This window comes from Monodelphis domestica, chromosome 6 (assembly GCF_027887165.1).
Source record: "Monodelphis domestica isolate mMonDom1 chromosome 6, mMonDom1.pri, whole genome shotgun sequence".
In the NCBI taxonomy this organism is placed as follows: Eukaryota; Metazoa; Chordata; class Mammalia; order Didelphimorphia; family Didelphidae; genus Monodelphis; species Monodelphis domestica.
Genome location: NC_077232.1, coordinates 10,977,383 through 11,004,858, shown reverse-complemented (window position 1 = coordinate 11,004,858; position 27,476 = coordinate 10,977,383). Strand labels below are relative to the sequence as shown.

Here is a 27,476-nt window from a genome sequence, read left to right as displayed (position 1 = left end):
TTAGTCTACGGGATGGCCCCCGACCCCCACCCCACAGTAGTGCAGGGGAAATAGTTCAAGACAGATTGATTTCCACTCTATAGCACAAAGTGAGGGCCTGTGACGTAATTATTCCCCCTAAGGGCTTGAAGGAGGGTTTACCGTAATGATACTCCCTAGGGGGAAGTTGTGGGAAAGAGAGGCTGTAATGCAATGACTGCGCGGGGGCGCCCAGGAGCCTCTACCCTAACAGCCGAAAATGCTCCCACAACTCTCGGCCCAGCCTGTAATGATTCCGTGACAGCTCATCACCTTACCGTAATGCCTCCCTCGCCCCACCCCCCCAACGCAGCTAGCTCGCTTGTGCGCAGGCGCAAGAACGGTTTTCTCCCCGCGGCGCCCTCGGGCTCTCACATTCCTCGGGCGACTCCTGAGGTGAGAGACCGCGGGTGGGCCAAGCCGGGGATCCTAAGGGCCGTTGGGGCCCGCCCAGGGCCAGGGGGCGGCGGGGGGGAGCTGTCATGGGTAGGGGACGAGGGCTTGGATCTATGGGGACACGGGGGTGGGGTGCTATCCCCAGCCTCGGAGTGGGGCGAGCAGCAGTACGCTGCCCCCGGCCGCATCGCGGAAGGGCCCCCCCTTGTGGCGGTTTAGTTATTGAGGAGCTAGTTATTGACGAATATTGGTGAGTTAGTTGTTGACAGGTTAATTATTGACAAGTTAGCAAATTCTCCCGCCCCCTCCTTCCATCTCCTACTTCCCTTCTCCCCCCACCCCAGGCTGACGCCGCAGCCATTCTCCACTCAGTAAATCCCTGGGGCTCCCGTTACCTCCTGGGAAAGGGACCAGACACCTCCTCCCTAGTTACTAGTGAGTCCTGCGCCTACTCCGCAGTGACTATGAATATATTTTGTTTGCTTTTCTTGTATCCGCAGGGCATAGCACAGTAAGACCTTACTTAATAAATGCTTTTTGACCAACTGACTTGACTGACTTGTGTCCCGGTTGGAAGGTGTGCGAGGACCCCGTTTTTGCCTCTCTTTGTACCCCTCCAGTGCCTGGCACAGAGCAGGCACTCATAAAATGCTGGTTGGCTTTTTTCTGCCAAGGCAGGAACCCGGGGAAATCTAGCCTGGCCCCCTTCTCAGAGTCAGGTTTTCTCTGTCATAAAATACAGCCCACCATGGAGAGGACACCCCAGATTAAGGAGCCTGTCCTAAAAACAAGTAGAAAATCCCTCTGCACCGTCTGCAGTGGGCTCCGGGCTTAATCAACACTTAGAGACTGACTGATTAGGAAAAGGGATTCCTGGCTGTGCATCCCCAGCTCCTGGCCGGTACCTTGACTGATCCAAGTCAACCTTTACAGCCTTTCTTGGGGAGGGAGAGGTGTGGATTCTCTGCATAGAAACTCCCTCCACCAGAGCTGATCCTTCTCTGTCACTTCAATAAATAGGAGAAGACAGCCTGGTGCCCTGGAATCAGAGAAGCTAGGTTCAAATCCTGTCCTGAAGTTTGCTACCTGTCGAATTGGGGGCAAGTCACTTCCCCTCCTAGGGCCTCAGTTTCCTTATCAGTAAAATGAGGTGGCTGGGCAAGAAAGCCTCTGGGGTACCTTCCAGCTATGAATCTGGGGTCCTTTAAACACAGCTAGACACTGGGGAGACAAAAATACAGAACAGCTCCTGCCCTCAGGGAGCATAGTTTGTGCTAAGGAAAACTGCTTATCCTCAGAAAAGCAGAGTCCATAAGCATTTAATGACAGGGTGCCCAACCTTGAGAGGACAAAGAGGCCAACTACTATCAGTAAGAAGGATGAGATGATTTTGACTCCATGTGGGGAGCAGAATCCTGACAGCCAGGAAAGAGGATAGGCCAGGGCACCAGGGCTGTGACACAGGGAGAGGTGAGGCAGGAGAGCCTTCTGGGGTGCTGGGACATCCTGGCTAAAAGCTGAGAGGGTCACGTTCAGGAAGTAACCGTTGTTTTTCATCATCTTGGGGAGTTGTTGTGGGGAACTGAAGAAGCTCCTCTTCCTGTCTGAAAATGAGGGGTGTTTGTTCTCCAGGCCTCTGGTCACTCTGTTCTTGCATTTTAAATGAAAATGTCCCAGGTCTCCCGGGCTCTAAGGCTGGCATTCTTTGCCCATTCTGTCTCCCTTTCTCTTCTCCAGCACTATTTCTTCTTGGTTCCTTTTCCCAGCTGCCTCCCAGTCAAAGGGAGCTGGCCCTGGTCCTAGCTCAGCCTGGCTCTAGGCAGGCTTTCAATTCCAGCTCTGAGCCTTTTCATTCATCCTATTCAGAGCTTCCTCCCCAGATTAGCTAAGTGGAAGTGCCCCTCTCCCCTGGCACCATCCATCCCTCCATCTCTCACCCCTTTGCATTTTCCTTATTTAATACTTGTTCAATCTCCACTGCCTCTCCTCAAGGGGCCCTCACTGGCACAGAGCCCGGTCCCTAAGTTCTTATTGCTAAACCAGGTGGCCTAAGACCCAAACCAGGGAGCTGAGAGTCAGGCAGACCCCTGACTCTGATCGGGTCTCAAACACTACCTGGCTTGGTGGCCCTAGGCAAGTCACCCAAACTTCTGCTTGCCTCTTTTCCTCATCTATAAAATGGGGATCACAAGAGCCCTGGCCTCTCTGTGTTTTGTGAACTCCCAGGGAGTAACAGATGAGCCAAGAAACCTTTGGGTTCTACATGTAAAGGCTACCAGTTATTAAGACATTTTGTCATTGAATGGACAATGATGAATATTAAAGGAACCATTGACATGAACTGGCATTCATAATTACATGAAATATTTGTGTTAACTCAGAGGCGATCTTGGAAGCCAGAGCTTTTTCCAGAAGTTTGGCTGAGAAAAGGAAGGGAACTACAGGCTGAAAGCTTGTGGGGCTAACAGTGCCGAGCTGGGCATTGTCTGTTCTGGTCAGGTGGGTGGAAATTTGGGTTTGTTTGGAGGCAGGAGGGAAGGAGCCAGCAGAAAGAGGTTGAAGACGGGAGGAGGGGATGGACTCGGGAGCAGGGCCAGCCTTTGGAGGAAAAGGGTCACCTCTTTCTCAGAGGCTAGAATAAAGGAGAAAGAAGAGGGGGAAGGCCAAGGGATTGTGAGATGAGAAAAGAGCTCCCATCAGTGGAGGCCAAAGAAAGTCTGGAACAGCAGTAGGTGCCCAGTAGTGGAGAGTGGGCAAAGGAATGGATTAAGGAGAAATCAGTAGAAGCTTTGCCTCCTCATAGTGAGGGGCCAGTGGAGGTTAGCACAGAGGTACCAACTCTCCAGTGACAGTGAGGCCCCAAACAGCCTGAGCCAGATTAACATGTAATTAGGAACCACTTAACAAAAATCCCAGACATAGATAATGCCTGCTGCCCCACTGACTCTTTCCATCTGTGGACTTTTTAAAATGAAAGAACAAGAGTGACCAGAAGCCTGGAGGACAAACATCCCTGATCTTCAGACAGAAAGAGGAGCTTCCTCAGACTAGGCCACTGAACATGACTATTCCTGGTCAAATTTTGGAGCATATTATTAAAGCAATGATTAATGAATCTATCTGGAAAAGGAAGAGGTTATCACAAAGAGGGCTGCTAGGTGGCACCCTAGTGCACAGAGCACTGGCCCTGGAGTCCTGGAGACTCAGCTTCCCGAGTTCAAATCCAGCCTTGTTTAACTAGCCCATTGTTCTGTTCTAGTTAAATCTTGGCGTTTGCCTTGTCTCAAATGAAATACCTTATGGTACAGTTTTCAGCCATTTACTTACAATGCTTAAGCCTGCAGTATAGAAGTGTGATGGGTTTGCTATTTTGTGTCAATGAGGGTGTTATGTTAGATGGATCTTGTATTTGAAAGAAGACTGAGCCTTTTAAGTAAACATGGTATATATATATAGTGGTGGCGAACCTTTGAGAGACCAAGTGTCCAAGCTACAACCCTCACACCACATATGAGTTCCCCACCCCATGAGTCAGGAGAGGGAGGAAGCACTGCCATTGGGCAGCTGGGCAGAGGGGCAGGTGATGAGAGAAGTATTCTCAGGCACACTTGGAGGGGGGAGGGGAGCAGTCCCCTCTGGCACACATGCCATAGGTTCACCATCACAAGTATATATTGTTCTTTTTTTTTTTTAACCCTTACCTTCCACCTTGAAATTAATACTGTGTATTGGCTCCAAGGCAGAAGAGTGGTAAGGGCTAGGCAATGGGGGTCAAGTGACTTGCCCAGGGTCACACAGCTGGGAAGTGGCTGAGGCCAGATTTGAACCTAGGACCTCCCATCTCTAGGACTGGCTCTTAATCCACTGAGCTACCCAGCTGCCCCCGTATATATTGTTCTTAAGGGACTAGAGCAATGCTGTCGATAATAAACATCTTTTCTTAAAGCATGGGGTGAAGGGAAGTCACAGTTTTTTGTGACCCTGGGCAAGTCATTTCACCCTGTTTGCCTCAGTTTTCTCACCTGTCAAATGAGCGAGAGAAAGAAACAAGACACCCCTCCAGACTTTTGCCAAGAAAACCCCTGAAGAAAAATGACTCGACCACAACAATATTGTATAGCTTCACAATATAAAAGCAATGCCAGATTAACCTCATTCCCAGTTTTGAAACAAATTATTCCAATGGTAAGTGGACAAGAGTTTCTCAGAACTGAGCTTGAGCCCAAGGTGAGGAGATACAAGCAGGGCAATGGGAAAATTAAGAGCTTTTGAAACTGTGTGAATGGCCAAACCTACAAAGGCAGCCATCTAGTGGCATATCCCAGAGAGCTGAGCTCGGGTCTGTGCTCGTTCACATTTTTTGTCAGTGACACAGGTAGAAATAAAGGGCAGCCTTGTTCAGATGTCCGAACACCTGAAGGTGCAGTTAACCCAGGGAGAGCAGAGGCAGAGGCCAAAAGAAATCTTGATAGGCTGGAACATTGCCCTTAATCTAAAACACTTCCTAGGAACAAATGGGAAGACTTAGATTTGGATTTAAAGAAAAAGCTTCCCCAAACTGGAATAGCTAAATTATTTTCAGTAGTTTACCTGAAAAAACCTTGTGAGAACTTAGCAGTTAGTGGATCTCAAGCCCAATATAGATTAACAATGGAATATGGCAGCCGGAACAACCCAGCAATTTTAGGCTGCCTTAGGAAGTACATGGTAGAGACCAGACCTGGAGTTGGGAGGACTTTGGTTCAAATCTGGACTTGGATGCTTCTTAGCTGTGTGACCCTGGGCAAGTCACTTAACCCTCATTGCCTAGCCCTTACAGCTCTTCATTCCTAGAATCAACTAAGACAGAAGGGAAGGGTTGATTTTTTTTAAAGAGGTGTGTGTGGTATGAAGGACTGGGGAGGTAATAATCCCGGACCCCATTTCTCGGGTACCTCTTTTCAGGTCAGGGTCATATTTTAGGAAAAACACTAATGACTTAGATGAGGGACTGCAAGATCAGTCCATGCGAGGGTTGGCCCAAGGAGTGGCAGGGGCATATATCAGAGGACCTAATAATCACCAGGGAACATTGAATGGGCTGTCACCTAGAGAAAGCACTAAACTACCCCAAGGCAGAACCAGGAATAAGAGTAGACAGTGCCATGGGCCCAATTTTGACTCAACTAGAGATGATGTTTAACAATTTGTTGTTCTTCGATTGCTTCAGTCATGTCCATTTGGGATTTTCTTGGCAAAGATGCTGGAGTGGTTTGGCTTTTCCTTCTCCAGCTTTATAATTGAGGAAACTGAGGCAAACAGGGTCAAGTGACTTGCCTAGATCACACAGCTAGGAAGTATATGACACTTTCTAGCCCCATTTGGGGTTTTCTTGGTAGAGATACTAGACTGGTTTGCCATTTTCTTCTCCAGCTCATATTACAGATGAGGAAACAGAGGCAAATAGGGTAAAGTAACTTGTCCAGGAGCTGAGTATCTGAGGCCAGATTTGTGCTCATCTTCCTGACTTCATGCCCCTATCCATTGCACCACCTTGATGCCCTTTCCTAGCCATCAGAGCTATGAGAAGGTGAAAGGCCCTCCCGGGTAGACTTTCTTCCCAGTGGAGATTTTTGAGCAGAGGGCACACAATCACGTCTGGTGTGTTGTAAGGGGGCATCTTTTTATGGATGGGTTAGATTCCGTGCCCTTGGAGGGCCCTTTCCAATCTGACATTCTGTGATTCTTCGCCTAGATGGTTTCCAGTGCCTTGTAAACACCTTCACGATGAGCATCCCCAAAATTGGCCCAGATCTACCATGCGGCTCTCCGTCAGAACATTCTGTCCAGCGTTCCTACGCTTCTTCTCACTCCTCCCAGTGCGTCGTTGGTTAGTACCTGAAGCCTTCCTGACTGAAGAAACTGCTAGGGTTGGTTTTCTTCTGGCTTGGCATCTGCAGACTCCACAAAATCAGATTTTTCCAGTAGGGGGTCCTTCCCCAGAAGCCTTTCCATGTTGGAGGAGATGGGCTCTGAGAATTACAGAGGTCCAAAAAAGACCCATAACCTCCCCCAAGCCAGCCTGAGAATAAGTCTAGTCTTCACAAGCCAGCCCTTAAGGAAAACCTTCCCAGCTTGAGGTATTAGGGGAGCTATCGTGGATCATATCAGAGGGAGCTAGGGAGTGTGGGATAGAGGCCTGGCCTCAGAGCCGGACCCCGCAGGGTCAAAGCCCTGCCTCTGAGGCAGTCCCTAAACCAATGGTGTCTGACTCAGAGAGAAATGGTGGCCACTAGACCATACCTAAGGCTGCCCATGTGCATATATTGACTTAGAAAACCACACATTGCCATTATCTCTGTATCGGTGCATTTTTATTGATTTTGCTCACTGTTTCCCCAGCTGCACTCTGGGAGTGTTATGGGTCCATGTGCTGCTGGCCCATGCCAGGATGACACCATTCTGTTCCCGGCACCTCTTTAAGACCATAAGCTGCAGAGAAGTTTCCACCTGAGTCAGTGGAAGGGATTTCTGCATTTACTAATGAAATCTGTGGTCCAATGACTGCCCTCATCAGGAAGCTAGGTGGGGCATAAGGAAGAGCCCTGGGGAGGGAACTGAGAGGCCTGTCTCCACTTCCATGCCTGCCACTTGCTGCCTTCAGCAAATCAGGGCTCCTTTCTCATCCTCAATCTCTTCACGTTTGGTAGAAGAAGGAGATGTGTAGACAAATAAATGCAAGCTCAACTGAGAGCAGTTTACAGAAGAGGAATGAGAAGGAAGGTGATACAGAGTGCTTAAATTTAAGCTTCTTATTGAGTAATTTTTATGTTGATTCACTTGAATAGAGGGCAGCTAGGTGGTACAGCAGACAGAGTGCCAGGCTTGGAATCAGGAAGACCTGAGTTCAAATCTGGCCTCAGACACTTGCCAGCTGTATGGCCCTGGTCAAGTCACTTCACCTCTGTCTGTTTCCTCACCTATAAAATGGAGATCCTAATAGCACCTACCTCCTGTGACAAGGAAATCACTTTAAAAGACTGATATATATTAATTTAAGGTCGCCAAGGAATTCAGCTATGTAATTCCTAAATGAAAACTCAAGTCAGCAGTCAATCTTTTATGGAGTTTAATTACAATAGGAGGAAGAAAGGAATTAGAGATAGAGAGAAAAGGGAGAGAAGGGAATAGGGCTTAAATACCCCTTCTGTTTAGGCTGGGCCAAAAGGCCCAAGCCCTTAGATAGCTGGGGCAAAGAAAAGAGATCAGTCCCTATTACTCACGTGACCAAAATGGAGAAACAGTCTCAGAGGCCCCCACCTTCAGCTTCCTTCAGAGCAAGCTTCTCAGAGCACACTCCAACCACTCAGACAAACTCCTCAACCACCTCCCCTGAGTCTTCAGACCCCTCTCTCTTTAAGGAAACCATCCAAGTTCCCTCCCCTCAGTTCTCATATCTACCAATCACTGTCCATCAATTTCCCTGTGCCAATGGAGGCTCTAGCTTAACCCAGGACCACCCAGAGGTCTCTGGCTTTGCACATGTCTGTTGAAGGTCATATTTTCAAATAATTAAATCTTTGATCCTTTGCTACAGCCCTTCCTAAATCCTGTTAACCTGAGTAGGGTAGAGATTGGAATAATTAAATTTTGATCTATGCTGCAGCCCTTCCTCAATCCTGTTAGGACTGAGTAGGGTGGAGATTGATTCCAAGTATCTCCATTGTATCAATTCTAAAATCAATCATGACTCAAAGAAATTCCTGTTCTATGCTTAAGCATAGGTCAAAGTCCTTTCCATTGTTCAGCAAAAGGTTTCTGTCCTAAAGTAATCTTAAGAAGGGAGGAGGAGGAAACTCTCATGCCAAAGGGGTTCACATTCCAATAGCCAAGACCCACTATCAATAGGAAATTTTTCAAGTATGAAATTTCCCAATGGTGAAATTTCCAACATTTATAAGTCTAAGAAATTTTGAGGTTTACACTCCCCGAGTGAGGTTCACATGAAATATTTGTGAAAAGCGCTCAACCTAGAGCCTGGAATATAGTAGGTTGTCTATAAATGCTTATATCTGTATTAACATTACAAAATTTCCTATAGAGAGGTTAACTCCTGCTTGTTTCATTGGACTTCTATTGTCTTGAAAAGCACCTTTCTGCTCTTGGTCTGTAGGTCACGTTCAACCTGTCGTCGTGGTTCACGGCGGAGGAGCTGGCTCCATCTCAAAAGAACGATCAGAAAGAGTACGGAACGGAGTTACCAAAGCTGCCCTGACGGCCTACAGCATCCTTAAAGATGGTGGCAGTGCCATCGATGCTGTCGAAGGGGCTGTGGTTGTCCTGGAAGATGATCCCGAATTTAACGCAGGTCAGTTTGAGGGGCAGAAGCACTGAGTACGATATAATCTTGTCCCACTAAGGCAGCTCCTTCCTTCTGACAGTGATCCCACCACTCTCTCCCGTTCACCATCTTGACTTTATCTCCGATTCTTTCCTTGCTTGCTTCTTCTATCCAGCTGAGCTTGGCAGTTCTACCTCCATACCATCCATTGTGCCCATCCTGTCTTCTCTCTTCCTGTTGTCTCTTTCTACATGCTTCCTCTCCACCCTTCAATCCAAGGACTGGCTCACTAAGGAATAGCTTCCCAATCAGACTTGCTCCCTTTTTTCTTTTCCCCTTCCTCTTGCCTCCATCCCCCTAAAGCTCACTTGATACCGCTGGCCAGAATCATCTTTCTTCCACATACTGTGGTCATATCACTGCAGAAGGTCACAAACTCTCACCATTGGAAGAGCCTCAGAACCCATCCGGAACATCCAGTTCCTTCCTGAATAAGAATCCCATCTCCAGCATGCTTCTAAGACCAGTCTGATCTTTCCTTGAAGAAAGTGAGTGAGAATCCATGACTTCCCAAGGCAGCCCATTGGCCTGTTTGCAGCAACCCTGGGTACTCCTGCTTTCTGACTCTCCAAACCAAACAAGTCAAATCCATCTTCCTCCTGACATAGCCCTTCTAAGACTTGAAAACGGCTCTCCTGCTGTGGCTGCCACCCCTGACTTCTCTTCTCCAGATTCTTTTGAGCAGCTCCCATGTAGCTCATCTGGAGACCTTCCCTTTTGCCCCAGTGCCCTTTCTAAAATGGAGCCTCCAGAAATGAAAGCAGTAAGTATTCCAGAGCGTTGGGACGACCTCTTCCCTGACTCTGTTAATACAGCTCGATACTGCCTTCCCTTTTTTGGCTTCTGGGCCATGTTGTTGATTCCTGGAGTTCTTGGTCTACTAAAAGAGCCAGATTTTCAAGGCCTTCCACAATGCGGGGCCCTCCCTTCTTTGCCCGTCTATGTAGTTCAGCTAAACTAGACCACTCTGCTTGCACACTCGGCCTGTGCGTTCTTTTCCCAGTGCCTAGCCCTCTTGGAGAGCCCATTGCCAACACTCCATCAGCCCCACATGCTATCCCCTACCCTGGGGGGTTTAGTCCCTCCTCACCAAAAGTTACCAGGCCAAGGACCAGCCCTTGTGAAGAAGCAATTACAGAAATTCTTTAGCAGTGTCCCATTCCAACATGGATTAGCTAAAGAGCTCCCATGACATGGAGCTCTCTAAAGAAACAGCACACTTTTTAACCATCTGCCGTGCTAATGTCGGGCCTGTAGGCCTGTAGTCCAACTAAATAGAATAATGGTGGACCCTTGGGTTCTATGCCATCCTGTGGGGGCAGCGGGGAAATGAGCCACTGAGTAAGAAATGACCAGAGATTCCCAAGGTCTCCAGGGGTGGGCAGTCAGTCCAACCAGAGATCCCCATTTGGATGCTAACATCTGAAAGGAAAGCATGTTTTCCCATCTCCACCCAGAAAAGCAGACTCCCCGGGTCCCTCCTCCCACCCCACCCTTGGTAACTGCTTGCACAGGGACAAGTTTAGGATAAAACAGCTTGGAAGTGCTCATGAGGTCCAAGGCTCAGATAGGATGGGGAAGTGGTCGGTTCAGAGAAAAAAGAGGCAAACAACAAAATCTTCGAGGAAAGAAGCTTAAGCACAACTTCTAAAAACAGCCCAAATCTTTGTTTTCCCCTTCAAATTCACTCCAAGACCTTATTCCCAGAAAGCTGCTCCTAAGACTTACAGCACCTAAAGCCAGTAAAAGTAGATTTCTTCTTCAAGTTCATCTTGTATCTTAGCTCTTCAATAAGGCAGCTCTGGAAACGTTCCACACAGGGGCAGCAGGGTAGCTCAGTGTTCTGAGAGCCAGCCCTGAAGGCAGGAGGTCCTGGGTTCAAAACTGACCTCAGACACTTTCTGGCTGCATGACCCTGAGCAAGTCACTTAACCCTCATTGCCCAGCCCTTACTGCTCTTCTGCCTTGGAACCAACACATGGTATTGATTCTAAGATGGAAGGTGAGGGGTTAAAAAAAAGAGCCCAGCCCAGGCTCCACATTGTGTAAGAGCTCTGGGAATGACAAGAGTCATTCTTGTAGACAGGGGTGGGCAGACAACAGGCTGCCGGCCAAATCTAGCCCACCCACTGCCATGTTTTGGACAGATGGTGAGCTAGTTTGCAGGCTGTCCAAGAAGGGGCAGTAGGCCGGCCCACCATCCCCTGGTCTCTGTGGTTAAAGAGGGTCGGTTTGAATCTACTTTGCAAACAAGCATTCAGGATGTACAGTCAGGGATTCAAAGCACAGACTTGGCATGGTGCCAGCAGAGGGTCTGGTTCGTTCCAGATTTGTGCCACCTCCCCAGTCTTTCCTTGGCTGCTGCCACAAAGAGATGGGCTCCCTCGGGTCCTCCTGCCCATTCCCATGGGCTCCGAGGCCCTGTTTGTTGGTGACGACTTTCTGCTCAAGGCCTTCACCAGAGTCAAACTTGGAGGGGTGGATTTTTCAAGGCTGAAAGGACAAACAGGCCTCTCCAGCAGAGCTGGTTCCAGCCCACTTGGCCTGGGAAGGGGGGTGGGTAGAAAACAGCATGTTCAAACAGCTCCCAGAGAGCTGCTTGGACCCTTCTTGTCATGCAGCCAGAGGCCGTCACTCCAGGCAGCACAAACCAGCAGCCCCGACGCCTGGGAAATGGGCAGGTGCCAGAGTCGCCACTTGTTTTTCCTTCTCCAGGCTTCAGAAAGTCTTCATAATGCAAATTCAACCTAAAAGCGGGGATGAGTGTGTAAGAGCTGACCCCCTCATCACTGCTGATTCCAGTGACAGGCAGAGGAAGAGGGGCAGGTGGTTGTGCTGTGTGAGATTTAAAATGGTTGAGGTCTTAAACTGTAGTGATTAAAATAGTGGAAGATATAAATTGTGATAGATATAAGAGAGGGTGAGTAAATTTGACCGCAGAAAATATGTTTCACTACAGAGTCTTGGTTTTTAAATCAAATATAAGGTGGTCACCAGGGAAATATTCCCAATTATTCAAATACCCAAGTCAATTGGGTTTTATAGAGATTTTAATTAACAATACAATGAGTAATCAAAGAAAGAGAGAGAGAGTAAGAAAGGAATAAGTCTGAAGGGCATCAAGCCAATATGGCCTAGACCTGAGTCTTAAGAGAGAAATCAGTCAGTTTTTTAACACTCACCACAAGGTCTGCCTAAACAAGGATTCTAGTGACACCAGGCCACATCTCAGCTGACTTCACCAGAGAGTCTTCCAGCCAGAGACTGTTCCAAAGGGCCTCTCTCCAGAGCCTCCAGAGGGACAGAGTCCCCTTAGTGGAGCTCCAGCGAGACCTCCTTAGAGACTGTCCTCCAAGAGCTTCCCTTCTCCAGAGCCTCTTTCAAGAGATTCTTCCCAAGCGATCCTCATCAGAGATCCTCCAAAAGGATATATCCTCAAGAGATTCTGCTTTTTTCTTATATAGGGGTTTTTATCCCATGTCACCTCCCCTAAGTCCCTACATCTACCAATCACTGTAGATGCTTTCCAAAGGACTGCCCATCTGAATTCCTGCTAAGTCCACCAATCTCTTCAGTAAGTCTGAACTAGAGAAAACACAGCTGAGTCAACTAATCTCATCAAGAGAAAACTTGCCCGACCCTTTTAGGTACCTAGCATCTCATTGTATCAATTCTAAAAACAGGCTTGGCTCAAAGAACTCCCTACCCCACCATAAGCATGGATCCAAGTACTTTCTTTGTTTAGCAAGGAGTTTTCTCCTCTAAAGCAGTCTTAAGTACGGGTGGAGTAGAGGTCCTCGCATTTCTGATCCTGGCGAGTTCTCACATCAAAATGAGGAATGTTTCTCAGTAGGGAATTTGTTCCAATTAAGAATTCCCCAATGGGGAAATTTTTAACATTCACAAGTCTGAGAGATTTCAAGATTTACAGCTGGGTAAGCTCTGCCCTGGGCACCTTTCCAGGCTTCCTCCCATCTTGGGCCCCCCCAGGACTGCCTGGGGCTCACAGGCCTGCTTTGGGGGAGCACACTGACAGCTGGGCTTGTGGCACACTTCCTCAGAAGGGAAGGTGCTCTCTCATCTGGTCCTTTAAGTCTCCCGTGAGCCAAGGAGTATTCCAGGCAGCACACCCAGTGAAAACACAAGGAGTCTTCCCAGGTAGAGGCTGTCGGGCCTGCAACATTGGCAGAGTGGTAAATGAGAAAGGCCGGCCAGGCCTCTCCCTGGCACTGGTGCTGCTGGAGTGCAGGAGAGGCGATGGAGGCTTCAGATCTAGCCCACTTCCTCACCTTGTGTCCTGGTCCCCGTCTGGTGTGTGCTGCCATGGAGGATGAGAGAAGGAGGCAGAAGGCAATACTCAGACTAGATGATCTCTGAGGGGCTCTGTGGCTTTAGTACCTTACAATATTCCACCTTTCCTTGATTCTCTCCTCCCTTCATCTGCTCGCAGAGGTCTCAAACTTGGGTAAGCAGAGCCTTGTCTTCCGTCTTGGGTTATTCAGGGAAGCATCTCTTCAGCATTTGCTGTGTGCTGGTCACTCTGGAGACAAAGAAAAAGCAAGGCCGCTCCCTGGGGGAGACAACTGCATCCATTAGGTTAGAGACGAGGAGGAGATGGCACAGGCATCAAACCTGAGAGCTTTGCCAGTGCGCTGCCACCTGGCACAAGACTGCCTGGGGCATCCCAGCCACGGGGGACAGCAGCAAAAGCCTTGGCCACCACGAAGCTACCCTTAAGGCCTATTTCACCAGAGAGTGAAATAGTTTCCACAGCTCATGTTGCTACTTGAGGCTTTCTTGATGAACTAAATGTCGGAGCTTGTTTTGCATTTCCCTCCTGATTTTCAACACTCCCCACAGCCTCCAGAGCTGTTTGTGGAGCCTTATTCCAGAATGATTGGCTTCCTTTGCAATGCTCTCTCCATTTTTTATTTTATTACATTTAAAAACATTACTTTGAAAGGGGGAAATTCAATCTACTTATACAAAATATTTCTAATGCTCTTCTCGTGGTGGCAAAGAATTGCAACTTGAGGGGATGCCCATCAACTAGGGAATGACTGAACACATTGTGGTATGTGTTGGTGATGGTTTGCACTGTAGAAAATGATGAACGGGGCAGCTGAGTGAATCGGTGGTTTGAAAGCCAGGCCCAGAGACAAGAGGTCCCGGGTTCAAATCGGCCTCAGACACTTCCTGGCTGAGTGACCCTGGGCAAGTCAATTCACTCCCATTGCCTAGCCCTTACTGCTCTAATGCCTTAGAACCAATACACAGTATTCATTCTAAGATGGAAAATGAGTGTTTAAAAAAAATGATGAACAGGAGGATTTCAGAAAGAGCTGGAAAGACCTCTGTGAACTGATGTAGAGCAAAATAAGCAGAACTAGGAGAACACTGTGCACAGTAACAGCAATATTATACAATGATCAACTTTGAAGGACTTGGCTACTCTCAATACTACAATGATCCGGGGCAATTCTGAGGGACTTGGGACAGAGAATGTCATCGACCTCCAGAGAAAGAACTTTTGGAGTTAGAATGCAGATGAGAGCATGCTACTTTTCACTTCTTTATTCCGGGTTTTTGTTTGGGGATTCTGATTTTATATGATGATTCTCTTACAAAAATGAACAATACGGAGACATGTTTTGCCTGATTATACATGTGTAACCCAGATCAAATTGCTTACCAGCTCCAGGAGGGGGGAAGGAAAGGGAAAAAGGGAGGGGGGGAATTTGGATCATATAATTTAGGAAAATGTATGTAGAGATTTGTTATTATGCATAATTGATAAAATAAAATCTCCATAAACTTTTATAAAGGCCCAAACATTACTTTGAGAGGGTCGACAGACTTCACCAGACTGCCCACAGGGTTTAGGACCCAAAAAAGGTAAAGAACCTCCACGCTAGAGAACACCACTAAGTGATCTTTTGCCCTCAGTAGGGCTCAGTGAACATCCACCTGCTGCCTGGAGCCCAATAATGGTCTCAAGTTACTCCTCCAACAGTCTTGGTAGAGAACAGCAATCCCCTCTGCTTTTCTGACCTTTAGCCTTTAGTCATGGAATTAATCAGCAACTTATAGGTCATCTAGTCTCATTTTTTCATTTACAAGCAGGGAAACTGAGGCCAGAAATAGCAATTGACCCACCCAAGGTAATTTGAGACAGAGGCAAGATTTGAGCCCAGGTCCTATCCCCCCTGCCAAGGTTTTTTTGCACTGCCCCCATTTCCACATTTGTCTAAATACTGCCTTGTTTTGATCCTTATATCTTCCTAACCAGAGCATATTGAAGAAAAGGGATACATCCCTTCCAAGCCCTCTCTGGCATCTAACACAGATCCAGGCACTCTGTGAGGCCCTTGGAAAAAACTTGTTTGGTTTGACCCATAAGATTTGCCTCAGCCCTGCCTCCTTTACAATATTTGGTTATTTTTAACATTTTCTACAGCTATTTCCCACAAAACTGAAACACATTGCCTCAATATAAGGAAATCGCTATTATTCCTGGCCCCATCTGAACTGAACTCATGTTCAGTTCTAATAGAGTTAGGGACAATTTGGTATTGAGGCAGCTCTGCCCTTGGGCCTCCTTGCCTGTGCTCCCAGATGTCCCTCACTGACCCACACTCAGTCACTGGAGTCGCTGCCACAGTGGGAACAGTAGCCTTGGTCCACTTTCTGGGCAGGTTTGTTTTCATGAAATCCTTGTGCTGAAGAGCCCATAGCCTCAGGCCTTCAATGACCCTTTCCATGCGCTTTTGTCCAGAAGAGGCTTTGTCCCAGACAGAACCCTTGATCTGAAATTGGGCCTGGGTTCAAATCTTGGCTTCTCCCTTATTGCCGGTGCCACATTGTGTGTCAATATCACTGGCCTCTGTTGCCCTAATTTTTTTAATGACTTTTCAAGTAACAGTAACAGTATTTCTGCAACACATATTGTCTAAGCCAGTACATAGTTTTATCCTTAGACTTGGTTTCTAATGTTCCCATAAAATTGAATTTTACTTGGCAGTCATTCCAAGCTAAGAACAAACTGAAATCAAACTTGGTTCTTGAAAATCCAACAAATCTGCATCATTTTTTTTATCTCACTTCTATGTCTCAGTCTTTGCCTTCCTTCAAAGCTCAGCTCAGGTCTGAACTTGTTAAGCCTTCATTTATTACCCTAAGTCCGTGTTGGTGAGTCTGTGGCTCACATGCCAGAGAAGGCTGCTCCCATCCCCTTCTCCACTGTGCCTCAGGACATTTCTCCCATCACCCGCCCCTCTGCCCAGTGGCCCAATAGGAGCCCTTCTTCCCCCCTTCCCCCGCCCCATCTGGCATAAGGAAGCTGCTCACATGCAGCATGAGGGTTTCAGGTTGGGCACTCGGTCTCTAAAAGGTTCGCCCTCACTGCCCTAAATTGTTCATGCTCTCTCCCATCTCAACTAGCCTTTTATTTGTCTGGGCACGTATTGGCTCCATGAGGGCAAGGGCTTGTAAAATGTGTGTATCAAGTAGGAGGGAAGAATTTAGTTCCTAATCCTTCCCCATCCCTCTACTCTTTCTCATAGGTCGTGGCTCTGTCTTGAATGAAGACGGTCAAGTTGAAATGGATGCTAGCATCATGGATGGAAGCAATCTGAACTCTGGAGCCGTATCTGCAGTTCAGGGTGTTGCAAATCCCATCAGACTTGCCCGTCTTGTTATGGAGAAGGTATGATTAAACAATGAAGTAGTAGTGAAGCTCCCCCAACTCAAGAGGCAGAATAGCCACGAGAAGCTTAAACACTCTGGTGTGGTTCCATAAAAGAGTAAAATGAGCCCAAACAGTGTTATTGGAAAGTTGGGTGATCAGCCATTGGTCTGTGCCTACCCCTGTTAGTTTGGGGACAAAAGTAATTCTTACTAGCAGGAAGGGAACTGATGGGGGACCTTAAACTTTCCACCTCAGTTCCTTTGTTTTCACATAACTTCTGTGATTTGCCATTCTTTTCCCTCCTCATTTAAGCATAAATTGGGCCAATCCAACCATTAATTGATACTATGTGTATGAAAAGCACATATTAAGTATCTATTCCCAGTTCTGTTTTGGAAAGATGCACTTGCACAGCTGCTTCAACTCCCTGCAGAAAAAATGACCTTCCAAACCTTTGCACAGGCCAGACGACCCAGGATAAGACTAATGGTTTTCCTTTCCTTTCTGAATCAGACAAATCACTCATTCCTGACTGATAGAGGCGCGAACCAATTTGCTAAGGTCATGGGGATCCCAGAGACTCCTCTCGAAAAATTAATAACGGAACGAAACGTAAAACGTCTGAAAAAAGAAAAGAATGAAAAAAATCCTTGCCTGACAGATGCTGACAAGTATGTACTTATTGCCTGAAACTCTTAAACTGTCTATTTGGGATGTTTAGAGATGCCCCAAACCTTACTGAAGGATTGACACCATTCCATAGCTCCTTACAGGAGAGCGTCAACCCCATCACTAACGAGAAACCAGCCCAGGCTAGAGAAAGCTTCTTAGGGAGAAGACTGAAGGGATTCAAATTAGGCTAACCCAGGACCGACTGACTAGTGGAAACACTCCCCACCCTACTTTGCTATAGGCCACAAAGACCAGCCATTGACAGGACCAGCAAAGATTTGTTTTCTGGAAGTATTAATGTACCCTGTACAGAGTCCCGTCTACACTCTTCATCCACTTGACTGTGGTTTTTTTTTTTTTTAAATAGTTTTCACATAACTCCTGTCTGTGTTATCACAGCATTTAAAATGTAAAAGTCTAAATGAGAGTTTCTCTATAATGAGTTTCAAAGTCCAGGGAATAATCATCCACTTGTTTGATGCCATATTAAATATGACAAAAATTAGAAAAGTTCTTTGAAATGTATCGGAGTGGGTCTAGACTTCAAGATGCTGAAGTGGAGAAGACCTTGGCAGCTAACTCATCTTCTCTCCTACCTAATCCCTCTTCATGCATCCTTGATAGCCAGCCCATCAGTGGAACACGTGGAATGGCTTGGAGCCCGTTGCTTCAGGAAGCAGAACTCCGAAGGCCAGACAGAGATGGCCCTCTTTCCCTCTCCCTTGTTCTTCAGAAGCTCTTTGTAGAGTAAATCTGCTTTCCTCTACACTTTAGTTCTATTTTAGGAAGCTGTACAGAGCAGCTCAAGTTAAGTGTAGCAGCCTTTTCTTCATGGCTTTGGAGACCGCATTCAGATCCTCCTGAGCCTTTTCTGTACGTAGCATTCCGAATTCCTCCTGACTTCCTTGGACTACATGGTTTCCGTACCTCCCCTGCCTGATTGCCAGGCTGGTTCTCAATGTCCCTCTGAAGCTGTGGGGCCAGAATAATTCTGGATACATCAGCTCTCTCCCGATGGGCATTAGCATTGGGATTTAAAAATCCACTGCATAACCATATCCCGTGATTTTGAAAGTCTTTTAGACTAACGATCTTGTCCTAGTGAATCCGCTCTCTGTCCTCCTCAGCTTTGTGCCTTCTTTGAGAAGGGCCTTTTACGTCTTCATCCAAGTGGCCAAAAGAAATGCTAACCCAGACAGCCCTCTCTTTTGGTCCCCCCGTTGGATCCATTAGGAAGCCATCTCTGGGCACATTTGTTCAGCCGGCTCTGAACCCCACTCACTCTGCTACCGCTTGTCCAGTTCCTCCTTGGTCACTTTGTTGATGGGAGGGTGAGAGATTTGTCAAGTGCTTTGGGTCTATAACATTGCCCTGATCTTCCAGTCTGGGAAACATAAAAAAATCGGTTCTGTTGGGATCGTAGTTTTTCTTACATAGTGTTTTTATTAGCTTATGTAATTATAGATAACTTGAACTAGATATTATGCCTGATCTACTTGGTATTGTCTAGTTTTTATTCTATTTCCCTAAGAGAAAAATGTGGGGAAGACTTGATGCTCCCAAACCGCTGATTTCCTCACTCATTCCAGGGGTCGCTGGGCAAGACTCGGGTTGATGGGGGATCGTTTCCAGAGCCATTTGTTCCTTCAACAAACATTTTGCAGCTCATCCAAGAACTATGCTAAGCATTAGGAATACAGAAACAAAAATTACACATTCTCTACCCTCCAGGAGCTTACATCCTCTTGGATGGATGCAGAAGAGTACATGCAAAGTGGGAACAGAGTCATTTCTGGGGAGAGGACACTAGCAACAAAGGGGAAGAGGATGGATTGGCTTCCTGTAGGACAGGACACCTTCAAAGAAAACTTGGGATTCAAAGAAAGGAAAGCATCACAGGTGGGAGAACCAGCCAAGTGCAAAGGCGCACAATAGGGAGATGAACGGTCCTGTATGAAAAATGGCAAACGGGCCGGGTTGGCCAGACCCTTGAAGGTCAGTGAGACCCAGCTTTTAAAGGGTCAAAGTGACAGACTGGAATGTTTTACCCTAGCAGCAATAGGAGAGAGATAACATAGTCACCCTAAGCTGTGAGAACGTCCTCAAACTATCAGCAAAGCTTTTGGGGGGTTCCTCTGAGATTGAGCTTTTAGCAGGCAGCCAGGCAGCCAGAATTCTTGTCCATCCTCCTTCCTGCCAGATGGTTCCTCACTTCCTCAGTGAGATCTCTTTCTCGCTTCTTTTCTCCCTACCCATCATGGTTCTGCAAGTTCTTAGGGAGCTGTTTCTTTCCCTTGACTTTTCTTGATCAAGTCTGTGAGTCCAGCCTGTTCAACGAGGTCCTTCCTGATCTCAGCCCTTCGAGGAGACCCTGTTCTGGTTCTTTTGCCTTCAAAAAACCCAATCTCACTCTTCACTCTTTCTCTACAGACTTCGCACACTCTTTTATTTCCAAGGTCATTCTCCACAAACGCTCACAAAGAGCCTCGGGTCCCCAGGTAAGGCCTTCTGGCACCCTGGGGCTCTACAAATATGCTCCTGCTCTGTCCCACTTCATAAATGAAAGGAGAAGAACAAAGATTAATGGCAGCTGGGGAGATAAAAAGAAGAGAGTAAGAAGGAAAGAGAATAGAATAAGCTGCAGGAGCATGGCTGTGGGGCCCAGCCATTGGCTCTTCAGGAAATGCTGGTCATTGTAGACACTAAAAACACACCATTTGTGCCCTCTTCTTTCTGGCCTCTGGAGACTAAGCAGCCAGCCAGCTCCCTTTGGGATCGTTTCCTGGCCTGGGTTTCGTTGAAGCAGGGCTCGGAGAAAGCTTGCATTGTAAGCTTCAGCTTGGCCCCTGCTCTGCTGTTGTTTTTCAGAAACACTGGAACAGTGGGTGCTGTGGCACTCGACAAAAACGGAAACCTGGCTTATGCAACATCAACAGGAGGGACCATCAATAAGATGACTGGCCGTGTGGGGGACTCACCCTGTGTAGGTAAGAGTCTAGGAAGGATGCCTTTTCCGGCCTGCCTTCTTCCTGTCCAAGCGCCCGATTCTTCCGTCCCAGTCTTCATTCTGGCCAACAATCTCTCATAGCCTCGGCCTTGGAGAGAGCCCAGAAGATGATAACAAAAATATAATCTAACCAGAGATGCACCTTTATGGTTGAAGGGATAGTCCAGGTTTAAATATTATTTAAGTTTACATAAAGCACGCCGGCTGGCCCTCGTTCCAGGGGTGGGATAGGATTGGGTTTGGGTTCTGCCCTTTTAAAACAAACTGTGTCCTGACCATCTTTGGGAGAAATTAGCTGGGACAGGTAGTTACGGAGCTGAAGAATAAATTATGGCTTTTGTCTGCCTGAAAAGAACTCTTGATTACCTCTGAGGGAGACGACTCTCCCCTCCCACCCCCATCCTTCACTTAGGATTCACTTTGTTGTAGAACCTCATCTCGCCTGGTGCGAACTCTTAATGGCCTTCCCAGGGTTTGGGGTTTGGTTGTTTTTGAGGAGGACGGAAGAGGTTTGTTTCCCCATTCTTCAAAGGCTCAGAGCTGAAAACCTCCAGCCCAGCTTTAACTTGGGGCCAGCAGCCTCTTATTTCTAGACAAATCCTAACCAGAAAGTGCCCATCCAGGGAATTCCTTTTCTTTCTTTTTTTTTTAAACCCTCACCTTCTGCCTTGGACTCGATACTGTGCATTGTTTCCAAGGCACAAGAGTGGCAAGGGCTAGGCCCTGGGGATTAAGGGATTTGTCTGGGACGACCCAGCTAGGAAGTGTCTGAGCTCAGATCTGAACCCAGAACCTTCCATCTCTAGGCCTGGCTCTCTATCCACCAACACAGGACACAGCTGCACCCCTATCCAGGAAACTATTGACGTACAGGGCATTCCCAGGTTTGTCTAGTCTGTTCAAGGCATTAGAGCAAATTCTTGATTCTCCCTACGTGGAGAAAGTCACTTACCAAAAGTCCTTTCTTTAGCTGAGAAATTTCTGGCAGGCTCTCACTAGGCGCTAGCTATCTGTCTGCAAACATGCACGTGGATGCCTGCACCCAGAGCTACACGCATACATCGGCGCCTGCCCTATTCTTGGCTAACCCGAGACCTTCTCCCGCTAGAGGCTCCTGGGATGGAGAGAGGGACCTCGGCACATACGTAGACTTACTCACAGACGCCCCCCACTTGACTCGCACCGGCCACAAACCTTAGGAAATGGCCTTCCCCGGAGGCTCTGCGCCCGTGCACACTCACGCACCCCCACAACCAGGCTCTAAGGCCCTAGAAGGAGGGGGGTCGTTTGTGAGTGCGGCCACCTTACCCAAATCTCCCAGCGACAAAACCATAAAACGTCCAAAACGAAGGGCCGGTTTTCTCGGGTCCAGAGGAATGAGTCCCAGAACCAATGGGGAGGGGCCGGGCTGGCACCTGGCTGCCCCCACGTGCACTTTGCCTCCCTCCGCTGGCCCACACACTGCTCGCCTGCCCCCTCTTTGGGCATCTTGTTGGCGCCCTGGAAGAACCTCGCTTTTCTCCTTTGAGCAGGTTCTGGGGGCTATGCTGATAATGAGATCGGGGCTGTTTCTACCACTGGGCATGGAGAGAGCATCATCAAGGTGAACCTTGCCAGATTGGCCATCTTCCACCTGGAACAAGGTACTCCCCGGCAGTCTTCATAGTCTGGGGTTCTGGGTCAACAGAAGAAGCTCAGGAGGCACGGCCGCTGGGCTGAATCGAATAAGATAACATTCGTTAGGAGTCAGTATAAAATCTTGGCGCCTGGGGACCAAGAATCGGCTTCCCAGGGGCCAAAGGAGGAGGCCTGACTAGATAGCTGGGATCCTGAAAAAGAGCTCGAGACTTTCCTGAACCCCGCCAGGCTCCGGGCCGTCTCGGGGCTGTCCGGGGCAGAAGTTCCAGGACCAGGGAGGGGATGGTCCCCCGTGTTCCACCTTCATCAGGCCTCATCCAGGCGACTGAATTCAGTTGTGTGCCCTGCATTAAGGACAGGCAAACTGGAGAGGCTTCATGAAGACTTCAGGAAGTGGGCAGTTAGCTTGGAGGCCTCTCTGTGGCAGGAGGAGCTTCATTCCGTTTGGCCCCGGAGGCCAGAACCAGGAGGAATGAGTGGGAGAGGCTCGGGCTGGATGAGATGGAGAGAAGAGGAGTGCTGTGGGGGGAGAGGGAGAGGGAGGGAGAGAAGACTTGCTTGCGGAGGAGAGAGCGGGCTTAGGGGTCATTTGTAGGCGTGCAGGCCAGTCTCCTGCTGTGTGAAGCATGATGACTGCCCCGTCCAATGCTTCACCTTGGAGTGAAGTCGTGCTGGCAGTCACTCGCCCTCGAAATACCAGCACCTGCTGCGCATCTGCCTGCAGATTCTTGGGGACATCCTGGCTGCTCCTTATACGCCCGCCTCCCGCCTAAAAGGATCTGGAAAGGAAGAGAAAGTGTTTTAGACAAGGCACTTACTTAGCTGCCCTGTCAGAATACATGAACCCAGAAAGACGACTAGTTTGAGGAATCGGGGAGCTCTGCTGATCTCGGGGTGGCCTTGAGGCTAAGGATCAGGGGAGGAACTTAGTGGGCCCCAGTTTTAGCAACCCATTTAAAGTCGTTTTTAGAAAATAAGAACTGTAGGAGGTTCTTTGCTCCATTTAAGGACTTTTTCTATCCTAGAAGGTAGTGATTGTTCTGCTTCTTTGCATAGCAGCCAGGAATTATCCCGTAACCACTGCCTCTTGTTTTTAGGAAAGAATCCACAAGAGGCTGCTGATGCCGCCTTGTGTTACATGAAGACAAGGGTCAAAGGTTTAGGCGGCCTCATTCTGATTGATAGATCAGGAGAGTGGGCCGCAAGGTGGACCTCGATCTCCATGCCCTGGGCCGCAGTAAAGGAGGAGAAGCTTCAGTATGGCATTATCCCTGGGGTGGTCCATGTGTCTGACATGATCAAAAAGAACTTAAACCCATGTGTCTAACCACCAAGAGCTGGGTTGGGCAGAGAGGCTGAATAAAGTGGGCTGGTCTCCAGCCTAGGGAATGGCAACATTCGGGAGAAATTTACCTTACTCTATTAGATCTCCATTGGAGAAATCATGCACCTGCCACACTTGATTTGTTTCCCTGGTCCAAACATATCCCCAAAATGTCTATTTTGGCACAGTCTGAAATAAAGGTCAAAATGAGACTTGCCTCAAGACATCAGAGAACGTAGTGGCAGCTGCTCTCTTGACTGATTATTTGGGTCTTGAATTAGCACAAAGGCCCGAAGGTTTCTATCAGAAGAGAAGACGAGCCTTTAGAGAGGGGCAAGTCCATCGCTTTTACAAAAGCCCTGGTGGCCCTCCGAGGCAGTTCAGTTTGGCGGGCCTGAAGAGGCTGAGAAAGACAGGCATGATTTTTGTTACTGTGGAACAGACACCGACTAGTGCCATCCAGCCAGGGCCGTGTGTAGCAAAGGAGGCAGCTGTAAACACAAATGGGGACCGAGGCTCTGGCCGTCCAAGGACCCAGACCCTTCGTCCTGCTGCAGTTCACATACGCAAGTAAAGAACTGGCCGTAGGGGTTGGGCCGCTTGGGTTCTTGTTGGTAGAGAAGCTCAAGGAGGCAGGTAGTTTTGTGACTTTCCTGTGAGCAGATGCTTTAGAAGAAGGTGGACAGAGAAAGAGGCCTGGAGATGGGAGGTCCTGGGTTCAAGTAGGACCCCGGGCAAGTCACTCGGTCTCAGTTGGCCAGCTCTTACTGCTCTAATGCCTTGGAGCCAGTCCTTGGGATCGATTCCAAGGCAGAAGGTAAGGGTTGGGTTTTTGAAACAAGTTGGAACTTCACAAAATCGACAAGGCAGAATGGAGTCACTCACTGGATTTTGAATGTAACATGCTCCTCTTTGGTCCTGGGGTCCTCTGCCTCCAGGATCATCTGGGGCTTGTCTGTTGGAGATCTCAGGGCAGAAGGACAGTGTACCTTAGGGGGCATCAAAGGGTAGGACGAGAGGCGCAGAGTCCGATATAATCTCACATGTCCACTAAGGCACAGATCAAAGTACACCCACTAATCTACATGTCACCAAGGTAACCGAGAAAACCAACTCCAGGGGCAAAAGCCAAAGCAATACAACAATGGTCCTCCCTAAGAAAGCGTATCCTGGTAGCCCGGCCCAGCATCCATTGAATGGGTGCATCTCATCTAGTCCCTTGGACATTCTCTCTGCTTCCAAGTCACTTGCAGAGATTCCTAGGCAATAATGCTCACATCACAAGATGCAAGCTATAAGAAAAATGTCAATTGGGGAACCCATGACGCCCCTGAGACTTCACAGAACTTCTGGTCTTCTGGACCACTCGCTGTGTCTGTCTTTGAAGCCTGTACCTGATACAGACACTGCTTTCAGCAGGCTGACAGAAGACTCTCAGAGATCCAAGAGGCTCTGACTTCCGCTGCTCTGCAGCCCCCTAAGCCAGAGGGGCTTCAATGCCTGGAGCAGAAGACTCCTGGCGAGAGGCTGCCCCAGCCACCTCTGCCACCGCCTGCTGGAAGCTGGAGCCTGGGCCAGGACTGGCAAGTTGCTTTTGCATCAGGCAGATTTACTACTAGTTCTTGGCAGGGGGGAGTCTTATCCTATTGCTTTCTCGATTTTGACTTCAGTTCTTTAGAAACATTCATTTACATTTTTGCCTCATTCCCCCCTTTTGAAGATATCTCTAGATCACCCCCCAAAGATAACTTTTAAGGACTTGATCTTGGGCATAAATATTTATTAGCTAGCGGATGGCAAGCCTAAGAACTCGTTCACTTGCTTAGAATATGGAATTGACTACAAATTCAAATAGTAAAATCTTTGATGCTTGCATCCCGGTTTAGTATTCATCTAATAGATTTAGTATTGCAATGACAAAAACTGTCATCGTTTCCCTGCCAATTTTAGAAACTAGCTGCTATGGAAGGGAAAGGAGGGCCATGCTCTTGCAGTATCAAGACTGTCCTAACCTAAGCCAGACCAGGGGGAACTCCTTTAGCTCTGTTGGATTTACAGCCACGTTGGACATTCCCCACAGGGTATCTATCGATAGCCAGGTCAGAGTGCCAGCCTGCCGCTCCATTTCATGCACATTGAAAAACATTCAACTCACAATTGGAAAGTTCACTGTAGGAAAAATGGCATGTCAGTCACAAATTTAGGCTCTAGTTTATAATGCCTTGAATTTCCGCAGCCTGGAGAAAAGATGGCCTCCCTTATCTCTGCCATCTCCGACTTGGTCAAGGTTAGAAATGCAAAGAGAAACTATCTTCAGAAAAAGGTTTTACTATTTACACTCTTTTTCCTTTGGCTGATCAGCTCACAAGAAGTTACCAAAACACAAAACAATACAAGAGAGGCATGTAGAAGCACCTGCTGGTTAAGTTTTACCTTGTCTGCCATTGAAAGTCAATCAAAAAATTCTAAGAGCACTCTCAAATCCCTTAATTTGCAGTCATTGGAAGTCCCTTCAAGTCAAATCTGGAACCCATTGAGATTCTTGAATATCTTAGACCAGTCCTAGCATAATTTGAGAGCTCTATTCTTAGCCCCTTCTGGATGGGAATTTTTCCCATATCCCAGGCTAATAAGAATTTCCCTAAGGGGTTGTCCTTTGGCTTATTAGAGGAGGTGGCTATCTGGGTGTGATTTAGGAGGACGTGGAGGTCCAGGAATGGGCAGTCTTTCACCAAGGAAATTCTTTGGTAGAAATATCACCAGAATGCCCTAGAGTCATGATGGTGAACCTATGGTGCACATGCCAGAGGGGGCACTCGGAGCTCTATCAGTGGGCACACCTGCCATTGCCCCAGCACAGAGTTCACCAGAGTTCATTACTAGAAAGCCAGAGGGACACAGGGCTGAGCTGCTCCCCTCCCCCTCTCCATGGGCACCAGAGGACATCACTGCCCTAAGAGTGTTCCTTTAGCTGAGGTCCTAGAGTCACACTAAAACAGTCTCAGTCCCTTCATAGTTGCCATAGCTATTATAATGGAATTAAGACATGGAGTAGTTAATGTTCAGACTATTGAGCAATGTAGGCAGTTGCAGAAACAAATTGGGCCCAAGGCTCACAGTGTGTGACCCAGAACCTTGGTTTCTATGCATTGAGTATACAATTAAAAGAGTAAAAGATAGTGTAGGGATTAAGCCACTTTGTTCCTTGTTGCTAGATTGAGCATCAGGAGGCACTGAGGTGCGGAGGTCTTGTGGCCTTAATGTTATCAGGTGCCCTAAAAGAATTTAGAACTTCACAGCTTCACAAAATGGCGTATGAAGGCAAAATGGAGTGATTTGTGCTATTTTCAAAGGAACATTTTAGAACATTTTAGAAAACAAGGCAGATAGGAAAAGGAGAAGTCGTCAACTTCAAGGTAAGAAAGGCCCCAAGACGAGAAATCCCATTCCCTGCTATTTCTGCTCTTGTCTGAGAGGTCCCAACTCTAGGCATGGTCCCAGCTGCATCCCTCTCGGTCTCTCAAGGCTGCTCAAGGCTCCTGAACTATTGACAGGCTTCCCCAGGCTAGGGGAAGGGCGCGTTCCAGCCTACTTCGCAGCGAAAACAACTGTAATGTGAAGTCCAGCCCTGTCGTCGGCTTTGCCACGTTGGGAGAGGGCTTGAGCACCAGCCGCCTCTGCCTGAGACTCCTGAGAGCAGGCGCCCCGGGCAGCTGGAGTTGTTTGGTCCCCACATCAAGGATTTTGAGCTGGGCCTCTTTCTCCCTCCGCCTGAACATCTGAACACCTTTTGGACGTTTCAGAGGGCGAAGGAGAAACTGTTCCTCATATTGCCCTTCCCTGGAAATAACATTCTACTGTAAAATTCTGCTGATGGGAGGCTCCCTCCTTAGTCTGTACTGACTCTTAATTGTTTGACATCCTTTAGGCACGGCCCCCAATAAAAGTGTATTTTAAAAGAATGGCTGTGTGTTTAGTCTTTGTCACAACCCAGCCCAGACTGCAAAAGCAGAAATTCCTCTCTATAGAGGGCAGCTGGGTGGCTCAGGGGACTGAGAACCAGGCCCAGAGATGGGAGGTTCTGGGTTCAAATGTGACCTCAGACACTTCCTAGCTGGGTGACCCTGGGCAAGTCACTTAACCTCCATTGCCTAGCCCTTACCACTCTAATGCCTTGGAACCAGTACCCAGTACTGATGCTAAGATGGAAGATGAGGGTTTAAAAAAAAAAAAGGAAAAATTCCTCTCCTTGCACTCCAGATCCAGAGAAAATAGACTCTGTGAACAGCTGGCCATTGAGGCAGAGAGAAAAGGACTTCACACCTTTGCCTCTGGATTAGGAAAGTCTCCACAA

At 47.9% G+C, this 27,476-nt stretch overlaps 1 protein-coding gene across 1 annotated transcript; it reads left to right on the top strand.

The window, feature by feature from the left end:
* Window positions 1-155: 155 nt before the first annotated feature.
* On the top strand, window positions 156-27,084 carry ASRGL1 (asparaginase and isoaspartyl peptidase 1). Its single transcript, XM_016423576.2, has 8 exons — window positions 156-414; window positions 6,149-6,283; window positions 8,567-8,761; window positions 16,357-16,499; window positions 16,995-17,152; window positions 20,022-20,140; window positions 21,693-21,803; window positions 22,896-27,084. Exons 2-8 carry the CDS (start codon window positions 6,181-6,183, stop codon window positions 23,123-23,125), a joined length of 1,059 nt encoding a protein of 352 aa, XP_016279062.1. The 5' UTR covers window positions 156-414; window positions 6,149-6,180; the 3' UTR covers window positions 23,126-27,084.
* The last annotated feature ends 392 nt before the right edge of the window (window positions 27,085-27,476 follow it).

What these genes read in the sequence shown, in the direction of transcription:
- ASRGL1 (XM_016423576.2), top strand. Translation starts at nt 6,181, where the DNA reads ATGAGCATCCCCAAAATTGGCCCAGATCTACCATGCGGCTCTCCGTCA. An exon ending in CTCCTCCCAGTGCGTCGTTG is followed by an intron (nt 6,284 to 8,566) that starts GTTAGTACCTGA and finishes CTTGGTCTGTAG; the next exon opens with GTCACGTTCAACCTGTCGTC. An exon ending in GGGGGACTCACCCTGTGTAG is followed by an intron (nt 20,141 to 21,692) that starts GTAAGAGTCTAG and finishes TCCTTTGAGCAG; the next exon opens with GTTCTGGGGGCTATGCTGAT.